Source organism: Oryzias latipes, chromosome 15 (assembly GCF_002234675.1).
Source record: "Oryzias latipes chromosome 15, ASM223467v1".
In the NCBI taxonomy this organism is placed as follows: Eukaryota; Metazoa; Chordata; class Actinopteri; order Beloniformes; family Adrianichthyidae; genus Oryzias; species Oryzias latipes.
Window position 1 is genome coordinate 22,153,434 of NC_019873.2, and position 18,843 is coordinate 22,172,276.

The following is an 18,843-nucleotide window of genomic DNA, read 5'->3' on the forward strand; positions in this document are numbered from 1 at the left end:
CAGTTTATCATCTTGTGTTGGTTTTCACTTTTTAAAAATTTTTCTAGACCAATATTTCAATTTGTGTCTAAAACATGATTAACATTTTGTTCTTTTTTCAAGCTATCTTCTTGTTTTTTATTTAAAAAAATATCAATATTTATGGTTGAAACAACCTGTTAAGCTTAGGAAATTTGTGACACAAAAAATTAAAAAAAATACAATCATTTATAATCTATGGAGTAAATTCTATTGAATTTGATCAATGACACTTTTTAATTATTTATTCAATATTCAAAAGCCTGCTTGGAATTGCTTTTTTTTCAGCATTTAGGAATTTGCTTACAGCATTTAATGAAGGTGAGTATCAATGGTTTAAATAATAAATAATAAAATAACATTAAATATTTTCCAAAATCTTTTATTGAACAGTATATAAATGTGACTTTACAACAAAATAGAATTCAAAACATTTTCCTCTTTGGCTATTTTAGAATATTTAAGGCACAGGGACACTTATTGATTTACAAATGGGCTACCAATTTGTTATTTCGCAAGACCTCCACGTGCAGGTTAGTTTGTCCGTGTTCAAGATTTGCTGACCGATGTTCAACCACATTTGTATGAGCGGCATACTGTTGCTTTAAAACCACAAGGTTTCAGTTTGTTTTGGTTTTTATAGGGTTCAGGTGACAAAAAGAATCATGGGTAACACCTATGATGCAACAGAAAAAAACAGTTCAACATGAGTTGTTTCAATGAACACAGCAGATGGCATTTACAGACACATTTCCCTCTGATGTGGACCACAAAGTACAAGCTGGTTTTAGAACACTTTCCTGAGTGCAAAGATCAAACATTAAATTAAAGACAGAAAGTGGAGGCACTACCTTAAAACCAATATTTGTATAAAAAGAAAAACACGCAGAATGTGAATAGCTTGAAAGTAACTTCTGTCAAGCAAAAAAGCCAGAAAACAAAAAAAAAGTAACTTTTGCCATATTAAAATCCAAATAAAACAGCAGCGACAGCACCATTGTTTGGCTTGATATTTAAAATATGTAGAGATTGTGAAGGTGGCGATATAAACTATAAACATATATAATGATTCTTATATATGACTGCAAACAAAAGCATTTGTAATTCTTAACCCCACCTGTGACCTGAGCTGCAGTCACCTTTGTTTGTTGTGTAATATTCTATTTGACCACTAGAGGGCAGCAGGCGACCAGTGCACTTGTTTCTGCCTTTCAGTTCTTTCCAAAAAACTCTTGTTTTTGTTGAAAGCATGCGCCTGAGAAAAAAGCCACATGCATAACTGTATACACAGTGGAGCTTCTGCGACAGATTTGGTAGCTGTCGGGAATTTTCTAGCCTAACGTATAGTGTGCTCAATTTTGGTGGCCAAAATGCAAGAAATTTAGTTATTTAGAATTAGAATTAGAGTTTTAATAAGGCACAAATTGTTTACAATAACTTGCAGAGATCTCCAGCTTACAGCAACCAGTGGTAAACTCTTCTTGCACATACATCTATAATCATCAGAAGTTACAACAAAAAGGTTTATTGCTTTTTCTTCACCACATGTAAATGTTACCCAAGAACATACTGCTATACCAGCCAGATTTGTGGGGGGAAAAATCCTACTCCGGTAACGGAAACTTTCAAAAATTGCCTTTAAAAAATTCACATTCACTTCCTGTTTGATGGGAAATAATGAGATGCGCAGCTTCTTCATGGAGACCTGTGCAACACGTGCAACGTCTTATCACTAAACTCAATAAACTCAGACGTCTGGCATGAATTAGCCAGAATGTATTTGGCCTCTGGTCACTCCTTTTTGCTATCATTCTTCAAACGGGAAGTCAAATCCAATATTTGAAGGTTAACGGCAGTGCTCCTCACACACAAAAAGACGTATTTGAAATATTTCAGCATATAAAGGCACCAGTTTGGCTGCTGAGTCTGGATGCACTTTGAAAAAAATACAACACAAAATACAAAAAAATTGGACACTTTTTTAGAAGGTGTAACCCATCTAACTGAACATCATTAAGGCACATTATGACTAATTTCCAAAAACATATTCAGGGACTTTAGCTTTGCCATCCTTTTATCTTTGGCTTGAAGGCGACTCATAGAATAATGCATAAACTAGAGCTCCAACACTCAGAACAGTTTTTACAAATACAGCTTAACTGAGCAAAAATGATGATGATGATGATGACTCTCTTCCGTCAGCAAAATAGATCAAATCTTTTCATTTTTTTGTTTGAAAGTTTGCCTACAACATCCCTGCCTTTCTTTCTCAACAGAGCGTCTGACCTCTGGGCTGTCCAGCAGCCTCATCTCTTCAGTGGAAACATTGTGGCTACAAACAGTTTGTCCTTTTTCCATCTTATTGACCCTTCATCCTCTGCTGGTGTTTGACAGGATTGAGTTGAATAATTTGGTGTCACAAATGCGCAATGTGCAAAAATGCAAAGTTCATTTTTTTTAGGCTTAAATCCTGATGTGAGTACAGCATAGACCCACCTGCTGGACTGGCTTGCTTTTGTTTCCAGACTTCCCGATGAACAGAAATGAATAACTACAACCATGCAGCTCAGCCGGCTCTTGTAAGTAGTAACAAACGAAGTGAGCGGGCGGCGTCTGCGGGTGCTGTGTGGCTACAGCATGGTCAGGTTCTCCGTTGGGTGTGGATGTGAGGCAGGTCCTCCTAAAACTCCCAGTGAGTCCATCTTGTGTTCCCTAACAGCAGATCCCAGGGAGCCTCCCCTGGCTAGCACCATCATGGCATCCTCAGACATGCTGGCAAACTCAAAGGCAAACGTCCCGTAAAACAGCATGGTGATAACACAGAACACCCACTCGAAGATGGCAGAGGCGTGCTGCAGGACGAAGCTCTCCTGACAGAAGAACACACCACCTGAGAATGCGGTCAAGGAAGGTCGTCCCTTTTCCATTTTCCCTTCAAAATAAAATGATGTAGAAAATACCACAGACCAAAAATGTAGATATTTTTCTGTTAAAGTGTTCCTTCGCTATATTGGAATTCAGCTTTTGTGGTCTTGCTGTTTCATAGATGTTTTCATCGCAACTTTATAACACTGGACTTATTTTTCTATGGAGATTTCAACTTTGATAGTTGAAATGAGAGAAAAGTTTGGGAATGTTCATGTCTGTCTGAGAAAAGTGTACAAAGTGTGTAGTGAAGAGTTTTACAGCCTTAAAACGTCTGTGATCCCACTGGGTGGATTTCACAAATCGCAGGTCATTTATGGAACGTATCTCCGGCGATAAACGATAGAACACTGTACACTGATGTCACCATGGATTCCCTTGGGGTAAGATTACCAATTTTTGTCTTTATTCTTAGAATCCAATAAGAAATAATGACAGTTTGTATCTTTAAAGTCAGTTAAAACTACACTTTATTACCAAAGATATTCACTCACTCATCCAAATTTTTGGAAGAGTTCCTATGAACGCACTCTTCAACCTTGTGGACAGCCTTCCCAGAAGAGTTGAAGCTGTAATCGCTCCAAAAGGTGGACTGACATCATACTCTAGGGCAGGGGTCACCAACCCTGTGCCCGCGGGCGCCAGTGCGCCCTCGAGCACCCCTTGTGGCGCCCGCAGGGAATGCACCCAAAAAAAATCTTTTTTTTTTTTTTTTATTGAAGCAAATATTCAACAAACAACCACGGCATGTCTGTCAATGACAACAATATCAATTCTGAGATAAAGGTAGACAAAGAAAACCCAAATATGTAAACAAATATAACTTAAAAAATAATCACTAAAAGTAAGGGTCTATTACAAAAGTTTAAATAGATCAAATAAATTACACAATTTCTGGACATTCTTATGATTCATGTAATGTAAAGATTTTGAGAATAGGTTGAGGTGGTTGAGTAATCCATTAATGTGAGGATTAATATTCCTGTCTGTTTTTATTTACATTTATGTTTAAAAAGTTAAAATTAAGTTAAAGTTACAAAGGTTTAAAAGTTTAGCTTTAGTGTGTTCAATAAATATTTATCTTGTTCGGCTGCAACCTAAAGTCTGTTTTGAATTTAGGCTCCCTCTGCAACTGAGTTTGACCCCCCCCTGTAATACGAGTCTAGAAAATTCATGCATGTTTTTGTGTGTAAAATGAGCAAATAAAAATAGGGCACAAAAGGAAGTCCTCAAATTGTGTTGTTTTTTTTTTTGTTTTTTTTTTTGGGGGGGGGCTAGGAGGTTTTTAGTGGCGCCCTTCATACAACTTGGTGCCCATGAAATAGCCCTCGGTCTCAAAAAGGTTGGTGAACCCTGCTCTAGGGGTTAGGTATGGGATGGCACTTCCATTCATAAGTGAGTGAAGGCAGGTGAGTGAATACTTTTGGTAATGCAGCGTATGTTCTCTCATTTACTCCCCTTTTTATCCAGCTAAAGAAAACCTTATTTCTAAATATTACATTTCTCTGAAAGGATACTCAGCACCAAAGCTATGAAGGCCAAAAAGGTCATGAAGAGTCGGAGGTGGGCCATGTAGTACTCTCCCTGTGTTTTGGCCAGTCTGTACGTCAGCGCCGACTGCAGGCTCACAAACAGCATGCTGGTGGGAAAGGCGATGCCCGCTCCGACATAGTGGAGAACTTTGGCATTATCCACCTGCCGGGTGACAGAGTTGAGAGGCTGTATCATCATGGGTAAGGAGGAACTCAACTGTTAGGAATAACGAGTCGGGTTAGTCAGCTTTGGGTTAATACTTTGTTGGAAAGGCAGAGCGACAAAGAACAAAACACAAAAGAGCTTCTTTGCAGCATGTGACCACGACTCCTCCTGGAGGCTCCACATTTACACACATATGTGGTCTGATCTAATATGAGATTAAATGATGGAACAACTGAGAACCAAATAATTTAGTCAGATTAAAAAAAAACAAGAACTACCACCCAGTTAGTGCCTAACTTTTAAAGGATGTTTGTTAAGTCTTTGCTCAGCATACCATATTTGTCTGGGACCATTAGAGTGATTGCAGAGAAGTTAAGAAGTTTGGCTTTTAATCCCCACTAGTACATACTGAACATTCTTGTGCGGTGGGCAAATCCCAGATATGCAGCAGGATAGAAAGAGTTCTCCATAGATCTACATTAAAGACACTTTAAGCACTAAAAACATCTTCTTAATCGTATTTATCTAATACGATTTGGTTTTTGAATAAGGATTTTCATCAAGTACATGTAATAAACATAATGGGCTGCAAAATGTCTTTAAAATTACAGTTGCAAAACAAAGCAGAATACTTTGCTTAAGGAAAATAACTGTATCAGATGGATAGACTTAATTTTTTTTTTTGTTTTTTTCTGAGTTCTGTCAAATGTTTTACCAGTTTGCGCAAGGAGAAGTGACACCAACAAGGAACTGGTAGAAAATGTGGTGACTGATCTAGTCAGAGCACAAATGGTAAAATAATGCTGACGTCAATGACGATGAGAAAGGGCCTCACTTTGAAGAAACATTTACATAGAAATGACAAACAACGTTTTTCTAAACAACTCGCAGAGGGACAAACATTATTTTTCTGTCATGGACTCTGGAAGTTGTCCCACTTTAACAGATTTATATTGTTCATCGTTGGTAGTGTGAGACAGACTGTAAATAAAGATTTTTAAGAACACATATTTGTCAAAAATAAGTATTTGGTCGATATCAAAAGTTCACCTCAACACGTTGTAATGGGTCCCTGGTCAAAAATGGCAGAGGTCAAAGGTTTCCTGGAAATCTTTACCAGGTTTTTAGGAAGCCACTTCTTCATTACCGTTAATAAAAGTAACAAGTAGGGGATAAAATAGCTTCTTACTGAAGAAGTAGCAGGTCTGGGGACAGAATGTTTGCTTACTTTAAGACCTAAATATGTATTTTTTGCACATTAAAAAAAGTTCTTTTTGTACATTCTGTCTCTCATGATAGAAGTATATTTATGATGAACGTTACAAACTTCTCACCCGCAGAATCAGGGACTGGCTAATATGTTTTTCCCCTCTGTAAGCGTTTAATCTAAACATTGCAGAATGTATACAACATTTTGTTTTATGAGGAACCCTTTAGCTCTGCTGAGTGTTAAAGCTCCCAGACATGATCCTGTCCAGCCTTCGTCAGTGTGTAAGACAGGACTTGATGACCAAACAAGATCAGCTTGATAAACAGCTTTCTGCGGGCTGACACTGACCAGCAGTGAGTCTCTACAAATGTATAATGAAGGTGTTCAAAGCAAGCTCAGGCTTTATTACACCATTTAGTAACAATCAGCTGTGTTTCGCCTTGAAAACGTTCTTCATATTTTTGCATATTGCAGTGTTTAAGCATAAAAAGTGTTTAGTAACGATTGTATGTAAGCATAGTCATGAGGGAACAAACCCAAGCGATTGATTGCACATTGTGCAAGCAGAACTAAAGGAGATGAAATTCTGAAGTACTCTGTTCTGACCTTCATAAATGACAATGTATTTGGTCATTTGAGCCAGCAGCATGGGCTTCTGTGGGGTAGAAAAGTGCTTTTTTATTGTCTATCAACGTGTTTCCTTCTGACAGGAAAACCCTGGTGGCCCTGACACTGATGTTCTGCCAAAACCTTATGTAACACCAGTAAGAAATTAAGCTGTTTCTGACTCTCCTCAGCAAGTTATAATTTATCGAGACTTTGAGACCTTTTCACTGCCTTAAAACTGCTGGGTTAAGGTTTTAGTTGTCAGTTTTTGTTTCAAAGACTTGGCCGTTTGCCTAAGCTAGAGTACACACATCTTCAAAGCAGTGTATTCCCATTCAATTCCACTGATACTTGTATTCCCCCGGTGCATCTCTGACTGTAGAAAGCAGCCTGGGAATGAGGGTCTGGCATTAAGCTTCTGATTGGTTCTATGTGGGGCCTCTGTAACACACACCCTCTCTGCCCAGACTCAGTCCATGCATGGTCAGACTTGATGATTCACTTTCCCCTGGCTCTCACTGTAAAATTCCTCCCAGCTCTGCATTAACAAGAAGGCAGAGAAAACCTCTTTGCTCCATCTATCCTATGTTTAGAAGATGGAACGTCTTTGTCGTTGTTGTTGGGTTACCCTAAAATATTTTTAGATCCCTTATGTCTCAATAGAACAGCACAACCTCTCTTATCGCTTACCTGGCAAGAAATAAAATATAGAAATAGGCTCATAATTTAAATTCTACGTGTGATTTTGGCCAATTTTAGGAGCTCTGAGCTTCTACCAAAATTGACCATAAACAGATTCAGAACACTTGAATATTTTTTCCAGGCATGTTTCCTTTTAGAACAAAAATGTTTCCACTAAAAATTGAAACATTATTTTTTGGGGTCACTTGACTCATTTCTCCCCATCTCATTGGTTCCTTGTTCCGGTTGGCAAACTAAGATTTTTTTCAAAGTTGAAGGACAAAAAGGAATATTGGTATTTTATTGACTCCATTAGCTAAGTTAGGATTGTATGTAATGCATACATAAGTGTGACTAAAACAACAAAAATGATTTTTTTTTCAAAATAAAATACATTCAAAAGTTTTTTAAATGAACACTATTGGTTGTTTAAAGTGATCAAAACATTAAAAAAATCTGACTTAATAAGATGTGACAAACTTTCTTCAAATAGATATATATCTATGTATATTTTTTTTTTTTTGTGTTTGTCATCATTTTGTTTCCTACCTGGAAGTTTCCAACCATGATGAGTCCAGCCGCACAGATCCAGCCCGTGGAAAGACTTGCCATATTGAGGACACAGTTCTGGTGCTTCTCAATGACTTGGGCATAGCGGAGCAGCACAATCACCATAACTGCGGCGGGAAAAAGAGATGAAAGTGAGTCCGGTTATTGCCCTGTTAAATGAACTGCAGCATTTGAAGAAGAAAGAAAGGAGAAAAGGAACAAACTATAGTTTTGATGATTTTTAGAAGAGAACTGGATCAAGTGGGTGGTTTCAGTTTAAACAAACATTGCCGTTTTCCGAGAAACATGAACTTCTTGGAAGCTGCATTGAGAACTAAAGTAAGTCGAAAAATTTGCCCCACAAGTAGAGATAGAGGGGGGAAAAAATCAGTGGGAAAGTGGCCCAAACTGAGGCTCAGTCCATATGTGCGCGGCAGAATTAAAGAGTAAAGGGGAAGACAGTACAGTACATGAGACAGAAGACAGCAGATGTGCTAATAGGCTCTGACTGCATCTTTTGTTGGAGCACTAAAGGGCTGGCCCCCGCTTGGTCTGTCTTTGTTAGACAATCACAACTGGGGCTTGATGGAAGCTGACTGGGGAAAGAAAGCGGGACACAAATTAGTAAAAAAAAAGGGGAGAATTGGAAGGCAAAAGAGCCCCTCATGTCTTGACCTAAATCTGCTCAGTGTCAGAACCTTAGAAGCTTTAACATCAACTCTGTTATCTTCTCTGCTTAGACAGCAGAAAAACAGTCACAGTCAATACGTTTATAGCTTGTCTGACTTCAAACTACACCATCAATGACACATATTGATTATTTACTCTATGATGGTTTTGTATTCACAGAACTCCACATCAAGCTGAGTTAGTCGACTTGCAGAAGTCTGATAGCAACACCCGATCAATGGAAACAACTGAAAAGTCACAGAACTGTCAAAAAGTTAGCTTACTTTAGCTAAGATTTGTAACACACTGTTAATCTATGTAATGAATCTTGTGTTTGACAGCAGGAGCCTGTATTTCAAAAGTTCAGACAATTCTTTCGTTCATTTTGATGAGTATTTCCAGCTGCAGGCGGTCATGCTCTGTCACACTTCATGTTGGGACCAGGTCTGCTTCTACACAGCTTAAAGTAAAAAGGTTATATAATAATTATGCAATGGCTTAAATAGTATATTTTTCTTTCCTGAAAGAAACTTTTGAAGGACTCTCTTGGAGGAGTTTTGGAACTGCAGCTCCAATCATGGAAAAGCAAACATCAGAACTCAGCAACAATCCCTTCACTGTTCTGTTCCGCTCCTTTGAAAATGAGAACATGCTGTATCACAGAGGAGGCAGAAGAGTGAACTGTAACTTATTCAATGACATACTGCAGGTCGGCATCACTGCAGCCGGCAGGCAAAAGTTCTTACTTTACCAGGAATCCCTTTTCACCCTGACAAATTACAATGTAATCTCCTACCTCAAAGATGATTGTGATAAAATCGTACAGGCCTTTCTTTTTAATCTACAAAGCAAAGGAACAATATTTCTGAAATTATGAGTTCCTTCAACACAAAGCTGATAACTGAGCAGCCTAGCTGACCTCCACTTAGCTTGTAAAAAAGCCAGAATAATGTTGCTTCCTGACACTTTGACAATAGAAATAATTTTGCATGAACACGGCATGCTTCGACCTCTAACCTCTGTTCCTTTACACAGCCTGGGTCTCCTTGTTCTGACTCGGGAACTCCAGGGCAGGAAGTGCAGCGCTGTAAACACTGACGCATAAAGTTTTGTTGCAACAACATGGACAGAATGTAATGCGTGCAACAAAAGTCAAACGGGCCACAGCGCACCTCCAAACTAAAGCCCAACGTCCCTACAAGGGGATACGTTTCAAATCTAACACTGTTTGATTTCCTCCCACGGGAGGAACACAGTCAGAGAATGCACTGGCTTTAAAGTCCCACTCTAATCATTTTAGAGCTATTTTCAAAGTGGTCCCAGTGGTCTTATAATTTTTATTACGACTTTTTTAGTCAAAAAAAAAAAAAACATATGTGCGGCAGGAGTTCACAGACATTGACGGGACTGTTGGCGTAGAGTGAGCCTGCCCTCATTTCCCATCATCCCTTTGTTTGCACTCTCTCCTGCTGGCTTACAGCCCCTTACAACCCCAAACTAACATTAGTGGTGCAACAAAAATGGCGAGCAATATTAGAGCTATCCAGCTGTACAGTTCTGAGTCAGGTTCCAGCTCAGACGACGAAAAAAAGACACGCATGGGTCTATTTGACTGCAAATGGATGCATCAGAATGGAGTGGAGCAAGGAGCTTGTGGTCTGACGATGTCACTGCTATAGGCTTTTTCCAGCTGTATTTTTTTCATCTGCTCATGATTCACAACGATTTGAATTTTAAAAATATATATACCCAGAAAGATAGTTTTAATCTTAATTTTCTTTTCATATGTCCTCCTTTATTAGAAAAGAACATGTTAAAAACACCCAAAGCACAATTTTCATTGGAGTAGTTCTTTAAAACCCTGGGTGTAGGACATGAGCGGAAAGGTGGGAGCTGGAATGAAATGGAGAGGAATAATTGTGAGGCAATACACGGTTCACTAAGTCCTTGTGATTGCTGCCTTGAGCTAACAGTCGCTGGCACAGTTTTTAGGAAAGATGTGAATCAATAGGCTAGAAAGCTAAGCACAGATTACTTACAATAAATAGCCTGATGTAGAGCTACATACCACACCAACTTAACTTACTTTTGTGGAAACATCAAGATTTGATCAAAAGCCAGCTTTAACGTGGCTTTATGTTCAGACTTAAAAGATGGAGGTCACAGTTATGCAATCAAGATAACTCGAACAGCGGTGGTGCAGTTTGACTAAAAACTAATGCAAAGCAACTTCGATGTACCGGTAGTTGCAAAATGCATTTTGTATTGTTTGATCTAAACTTCCTTCCACTTCCTTCAAATGACAAATGAAGAATCATATATGTGAACCTCAAGCAAGTGACCGAGCAGCAAAGACCGCTGCCTCCTGCAAGGATGAAAACAAAATGTACATGGGGCTCATAATGGCCTCACTGAACTGGACACGGGCCGCCTGCTGCCGCCTGAGTAGACTTCACACTAGGATGCAGGAGTCATTATCATTCTCACATTCTCACAATATCATTAAGTCTTGCATGGAAAACACAAGAGACACACACACGCTTTCCTAATTTTCCACACAGTAAAACAACATAACCACCGACACAGGAAAAAACAGCTGTCAGTAGTTTAGAGTTAGTTAAACAAAAAATTGCCAGAGGCACGGGGACAAAAAGGGTTAAAAAAAAAAGAGGGAGGAAGGCTCTTTGCTGCTACAGTATACACACAAAATACAGAGGAGTCTTAACCACAGCTGGGAAACATTAACTCCATCTTGGAAGTCCAAACCACCAATGTTGGGCAAAAACACACGTGCTTTTTTTCCCTGTGCCTACTAAAACACACACTCACTGCAGATGTGGGCTGCAACATTTTCCACTTTTCCTTATAACTAGGCTCAAAGTAAAGTTTCTCTGTGACCTCCTACGCTTAAAATAAGTCACCTTAAAGGTTTCAACAAATTCCTGGTCAATGTGTCGGCATAGCATGGCATAACTCTTTAAAAAAATCAACTTTAAGGGTTTTTTGTTTTAAAGACCCACAGCAATCATCTTTTGAGATATTTTTAATCATGGTTATGCCATTTTTTGCCAAAAAAATAAAACTATCTTTTTCTAGAACATAGTTTCTGCAGAGTGGCAGTAGTTCATTCGAAATCTGACTCTGAGTTATCAGATTACTCTCTCTCCCGCTAGCTTACAGCCCCTTAAACCCACAAACGAACACTAGCAGTGCAACAAAAATGGCAAACACTATTGGAAGTTGTATGGTTTTGAGCCAAATGCCAGCTTGGATGAGGCGGTCATGGATCTAGTCGTCTACATGTGGATTTATCAGAATGGAGCAGAGCAGGGAGCTTGTGGCCTGATGATTGTGGCTTCTTTTTGACAACTACAAGGTTTTTCAAACGGTCCTTTTTCATCTGATCCTGGTTCACAATTTGAATATAGAAATACTCAGAAATGCAAATTTTAGCCTGACTTTCATAATATATGTCCTCCATCATCAGAAAAATGCCACAAGAGCATGTTAAAAAAAACCCAAAACACCATTTTTATCAGAGTTAGCGGATGTCTGTCTGTGTTGTCCTCTGAAGCGATGTGTGTTTTGTTTGTATCCATACCCATGAAGGAGCCCATGCTGCAGATAAGGCTGAAGAAGCAGCTCTCGGGGGGAAAGGTCCCACATTTACTGGAAGAAATAATACATAATGCATCAGGGAAAGCTGGGCATCATCCAAAGCACAATGCGGCAAACAAAACCAGCATGCGTCTTTCACGATGAGTTTCCAAGTCTTTGACTTTTCACCTATTGTATACTGCCTCCCCTCTAGGAATGGGAAATGTCTGTCGGATAGGAAGCCAGGAGACAGTCCGCACTTGCTGCCTGCGCCCAAATTCCTGTTCCTTCTGCAGAGTGTACGCCTTTCCAGCAGACTGCAGTCACCTACACTTTTCATGGTTAAAGATGTACATTCACTGCTCTGATGTGGAGATTTTTTTCCTCTTATAGGTAAATCACTGTTTCCGTTGGCTCTGAATTTATTTTAAAGTTGGAATCTCTGGAGGTCAAACAAAGGAGCCGAACTGTCTTAAACTCCCGGTAAAGGTAAACAGACGCCTCTCTGTGTGTTTACATGCTTAAGTGTTGTCTCTGAATTGACACAGGGGCAGACAGGATATTTTAACCACAAGTTATTTTCAGAACGCACGCACACACAGGGGGACCATTTTTCATGCTAACTCACTTTTTATCAACAGTGTAAGACGAAACAATGGAACGCTGTTCCTGTTTTTAATTATGGGGGGGGGGGGGGGGGGGGGGGGGGGCTGTGCTTGTTCTGTGTAGAAATCCCACTTACCTGATGAGAGGTATATTGTCTAGTGTGCAGCAAAAGGAGGGCCCACTCTGCAAATACAGCTTCTCTTCACATGACTGGTTGTACAACCTGCAGCAACAAGGACAGAACAAACAAAGTTTACACAGGTGCTCGTGCAAAAGCAAAAATGACTTCTTTTTTGAAGACCCGATCCCATGAAAATTTTGCTCTTAAGTGTTTTTGTGGCATTTTTCTTATGATGGAGGACATAAGAGAAAATTATGATATAAACGGCATTTATGAGTATTTCGTTGTATTAAATCATTGTGAAGCAGGAGCAGATGAAAAAATGCAATTAGAAAAAGCATGTAGCCGTGATGTAGAGGTCACTGTGGGAAACCAAAAGCTCCATTCTGATGCATCCACTTGCACACAAATAAATCCATGTATGTCTTATGGATGATGGGAAGGGGGTGGGGTTACTCTGCACCAACAGTACCGCAAATTTATAATGCTGCTCTACAGAAACTATGTCCTGGAAAACTACACAGGATTTTTGATTGATTGAAATGTCAAAGTCTAAATTAAGTGGGAACGCTTTAAAAATACATCAAGAGATAACTGGTCAACATCTGTGACCAAATAAAGTCACACTAAGTGAATATTTTACTCAACATTCCGATTTACTTTTTGGGTGTGGAGTTTAAACATTTACAAAATAAGTTTATAATCTTGAGAATAAGTATTATTTCTAAGTAACGCCATCTTTTCTCCAAATTAGAAAATAAGAAAATGTAGGAACAGATAATAATTTTAGTGAATCTATTCACTTTTTGTTTTCTAAACAAACACAAAACAATTCAATTTCTTTGAAACTTTGTCTAATTCCACTGATCTTGTTTAAAAAATAAGTGTGTGTTAGGGCTGCACAATATGAGGAAAACTTGCGATTTACGATATTAGCGATCAATATTGCGATGGCGATATAACTTGCGATACATGAACAAATAGCAAAACAATCAAAAACATCCTTTTCATTTCACTGCAACAGTTTAATTTAAATAAGAGTCAACATACCTTAAATTACACCTCAAATGACCCTCGTCTACATAGGAGGCGAACATTTAACATAAAAGGGCTCCATCTGATTGGTCAATGATATAAAGGAGTCCATCCAATTGGTCAAATGCACAAAGGGAATCATTTGATTCATTAAATACTTCAAGCTGCCATAAGATTGTTTTAGCACAGTTATGATGACCATTTATCACAATTTTTACTGACTTTTTCGATATGACTTTATCGCGATAATGATAGATTTGCGATTTATTGTGCAGGGTCATAAATGTGAAGCAAACAGAAAACTTTCAAGGGCTGAACTTTACTGAAAAAAACAACTTACCAGTTATCCACAGGGCAGACATGCTGGTTGTACAGGGCCATTGCATACCTGGAAAAAGAAGCAAAATAATAGTATTTCAACAAAAGGCAATAGATTTTTTTGTTTTATTACCACATCATGGCATTTTTAAAAGTAAAAACAAAACACCTGCTGCTTTGAAAAAAGTCTTTCACACTTTAATAGTTGTTGGATGTATAATTTTACTTAAATTGTGTTTGCCCACCTTGATTCCCATATAACATATGTATTTAAAAAACAAATCACATACATTTTATTAAGGTCTCTGGATACTGAGGCCGTCCTTTCTCCTACTCTCATGACCATAAAAGTCCATAATCTTGTTTTTTTGCAGTTACCTTGAATTTGTCACAAAAAACAACACAAAATAACAAAACAGATGGATCCGGGAAGAGTAGAGACATAACAAGACTGGGGGAGTACAGCCTGAACAGGAAATATGTAAGCTTTTGGTAATCTGCTAGGAAATTTAAAAAAAATCAAAATTTACGTTAAGGTCGATGTAATTTGGGTTAGTATTTTATATTTTGATCCTCTGCTAAATGTAATTTCATAACCATCCCTAAAGCATGTAAATCCAGTTAACATCATAGTTTGGGACCAGGTGACCTTACTTTTTTCTTGTTTCCTGGATTTCTCAACTGTCAGCAAAGGATTTTGGGGTCAAAATGACATTAGATGAGACTCGGTCACCCTAAACTGGCTTGACTAGCACCAGAAATCTATCACAATGTTTGTTTTGTGAGGTCATTGATCCAGCTCTTTTACTGAAAGTTCAATGTCCGAAAGTACAAAAGCTTAAAGTGATATGAAACTTAATGAGGTTTATTTCTCCAAGAGCAGCATCTTGTACTTAACTGTGTCAGTTCTGTCCACAGAACACCATGAAATATGCGTTGACTACATATATTGGAAGAGGTTTGCATACGGAAGTTGGACTACACAGTATTAAGAATACAATAAAACACCACTAATTGGAAATTGAAGAAGTGTTTAGATCCACCAAACTACAACAAACACTTTTTTTAAATCCTTTTAGTATTATTTCTAGATTAAACATCTCAACATAAATAAAACTATGGAAGGAAACACAAATGTCAGATCTGCACAATTCTTCAAACTGTGAGCAGAAGCTGGGAGGAGGATCTGAAGCGACCATTTGTCCTAATTTGTGAACCAGACTTAGTTCAGTGTGAGGTTAAGCACCAATTTGAAATGTTTTCGTGGTGGATGGCATCCTTCTCACTAACCAATCCTGGAAAAATGACGATCATAGTAAATCATAAATCCACGCTTCCAACTGAGCTTCCTTAAATCCATGAGGATTTTTTTCATGTGGGCAATTTCAATTCAAAACACAGAAAAATGTGTTTGCTGTTGCACAGAGAGGCACTCTGGTGTCATTTCCTGCAGTAACTTGCAAATTTAGACTCCAATTTTTACTGGCCTTCTGCATTTATAGACAAGCCACATAATGCAAACATACCCGATTTAATATTCATAAAATCTCATTAAAATCAGTTACAATGAAATGTAATCCAAGATTTTTCCTCCTGTTTATGTACCGGTATGTGTTGACACTCCCTTCCTGGACTGTCTGCACTTGTTCAGCTGCTTTTCTGTGAATCCCCGTGAGCTACTTGGGGCATCGCTCTTACATAATCCAGTCAGTAAATTTACTGGAGAAATGTGTCTGTCAGGTAGAAGACTGTCAGAGTAAACCTCTGAGCCATTGTCATGAAGTAAAGAAAACTATACAGTCACAAAAAAGCAAGTACTTAACATTATTACACTGAAAATACAGAAAAGGGGCTAAAGCCAGCTAAACTTACTAAACTGTTGTGCTTTTGGTCAACATCCAAAACTAAAATAGCCTAACTGTAGCTCTCATTTTGTGCATTTAGGTAGCTAATAACGGGTTTGTTTATATAAAAGAGCCTTTATCAAAGCTCTGCAGCAGCTGCATGCTATAAATGCATACCAAACAAGAAAAAGGTGTAATTTTTTCTTTAAACAGAGACCATAAAATCCCCAAACTGTGCAAAAACAACTACAGGAAAGGGTGTGATGAATGCTCGGACGATTTTATGTTGACAAAACTGCTTCTTCTGGTTGCAGAATCACAATTAAATTCATCGTTTTTCTGCTAAAAGTAAAATACACGGTGCTACAAGAGTTTAGAAGTTCCTACAGGATGAGGGAATCGCTAAAAATGTTAAAGGTTTAAACATAACTGATGAAAGGTCAGCACACGTAATCAGCACAAAAATCCCCGTTTGGGAAAAACTTCCATACCTGAGCGTGGCAACCAGATGCTGAGTAAAAATCCACCCAAATTCTCCATTACCCCTTTGTAGAAGTTACCTCAAATGCTGAAAGGAGGAGTTACGTAATAACTTAGCATCCATCAACATTCCACAAAGCTGGAAAAAAAAAAAGCCTACCGCCTTTTTGATAGGTTTTTAAATACAGTAGTACTCCCTTGTTTCACACCAGTTCAAATCAATAAACTATTGCACAAACCTAGAAAGAACGTTATTTTCTACTTTGGGTTTCTTCACTATGCATACTTCTGCCTCTTACTTCTGAGATGGACAAACTTGCACACCTTCAAAAACAAAAAGCCACGCAAAGTGTCAGCTCTGGTTCTGGATTAGACGGCTTCATATTTCAAAACTCATCAATGAAGCAACACATCTTAACAATTACAAACTCAGGATTAAGCAATCTGTTTTTGTTTTACTGGGGGGGGGGGGGGGGTGAACTTCCTACTTGGAGTGCGACCACAGAAAAGAACTGTCAGCAAAAATCTAATCCTATTTTGGGAATGTCTTTGTATGAAAAATATCCCTTTTAATGCTTTTAAAAGCCTGGCAAAAATATACTGAATCGGTCTTTTTAGGCTTGGCCAACAACAAAACTCTAGATTTATCTAGGATCAGTGATCATGCGAAGATTAGAGATCAATTTATGCTCTTTTTACCTTTCGGTGCAAGTGGAATTATAATACTTACACCACCCATATCCCAGTGATGCTCAGAACCGGGAGGCTGACAGGCAGGATCATCCACAGAGACATCTTCCAGCACCTTTAACTGTCTTTTCCTCTTTTTCCTCTTTAGCCAGCCAGACGAAATCCACTCAAGTATTAATAACATTTATTTGCTGGTGACAGAATCATTTCCCTGAAGATAGAGAATGGCTGTTGGAACAGTGGCAGGACAAAAGTGTCCTTTATGCTGAAAGAATCAAAAGGAAGTGTTAAATCAAGATCTGTGATCTCATCAGAAGCGCTATCCTAATGAACCTATGCAGTATTCTGCACAGCAGCCAAACGATGTACTCAAGTAAAAGTATCATGTAGACATTTTACACAACTAGGAGGAAAAAGATGCCATCAAACTCATTACTTGAAAAACATTTTTACTAAAATGTTGGAAACATGTTTCATTTTTAACTGAAAACCTTTTTACATTTATTTTATTTTCATAAAGAATTGATTCATAACTGACAGAAATAAACCATAAATTCAATCAAAGACTCAACTAAAACAATAATAATAAAACTATTAATGGTTAATTGTTATAGTTATAATTTGATGTCACAAATGATGGTTCAGTCCAAATCCCCTCAAACAAAAAACCAGAAAAGCAAAAAACAATCTAAATTAAAGTGCAAAATCAAATAAATCCTTTTTGGAAATAGTAACACTTTTACAGCTATTTATTTAAACATGAGTATGCAAAAACCAAAGAAATTACAAGTTACCAAATGTAACTGAGTAACTTATTACATCACAAATTGTCGAGAAAACATTTAAATATCCATGTTTTTGCTGTAAAACTGCTCCTAAAATTTATTTTATTACTTATTTAAAAGATATTGAACTTAGTTGGATAAATTAAAGTCATGGCAATATGAAAAGAAAACAATGACCCAACCAACTGCTTTGAAGTCAAAGGTACTTTTTTTTGCCTGAAAACAAAGAACAATACTTTGCTAACAAAGTACGTAGGGACAACGTCAACGATTCCAAACGTGCTCTCAGCGGTTTAAATGAAAAACTTCATCAGTATTTCTGAAACTTTTTAAGTTTTCCTTCCTACCCGGTGCTGCAGCCGGCGTCCCGTAAAGCGTCCGTTTGAAGCTCGTGTTCAGTCTCCCAGCTGCCACGAGACACTTCAGTGGATCCAGCTGTTCACTCCTCCCACGTGCGGTTACGCACGAGGGGGCGGGCCATGTCCATAAGTCTAGCCGGTTATTTATCTTTGATGAGCAACACATCCACACCCCCTCTAATGCGCAACATGGGTCTAAAATGACCCGCATTCATTTTCTATGTAGGTTTATGATGGCTGAGTTTTCATTTTGTTGTATCTTTTAAAATATATATTTTTACTGATAAATATTCCAAGTATTTTTCACATATCTTGTTTTTCATTAACCCAGATTAATATTTTCATTTTTCCTTTCATACCTTATGGATAAGAATTGTTTTTACTACAAATTTACATACACGGATCAAAAACGACCCAGTCATTCAAGTGTGATTTTAATCAAATACTTAATACCATAATAATAGCATTTTCATTTTGTAACACATCCCTCTGATAACATAACATGTCAATTCTTTCAAATTGTGTATTTGATTTTAACTCATCATTATTGTCGGTACATACTTGTGCCAAACTCCATGCTACTGTGACAAGGAAATTTCCCATTCGTGGGATTAATAAATCTAATCTAATCTAATCTAATCTAATCTAAACA

The 18,843-nt window shown here is 38.0% G+C and overlaps 1 protein-coding gene across 1 annotated transcript; it reads right to left on the minus strand.

Moving 5' to 3' along the window:
- Positions 1-384: 384 nt before the first annotated feature.
- LOC101157638 (transmembrane protein 150A) lies at positions 385-18,285 on the minus strand. The gene is made up of 8 exons (XM_004077371.3): positions 18,180-18,285; positions 17,088-17,312; positions 14,056-14,103; positions 12,696-12,782; positions 11,958-12,025; positions 7,688-7,815; positions 4,461-4,638; positions 385-2,908 (listed from the first exon to the last, which is right to left on the minus strand). Exons 2-8 carry the CDS (start codon positions 17,150-17,152, stop codon positions 2,649-2,651), a joined length of 834 nt encoding a protein of 277 aa, XP_004077419.1. The 5' UTR covers positions 17,153-17,312; positions 18,180-18,285; the 3' UTR covers positions 385-2,648.
- Between the last annotated feature and the right edge of the window lie 558 nt (positions 18,286-18,843).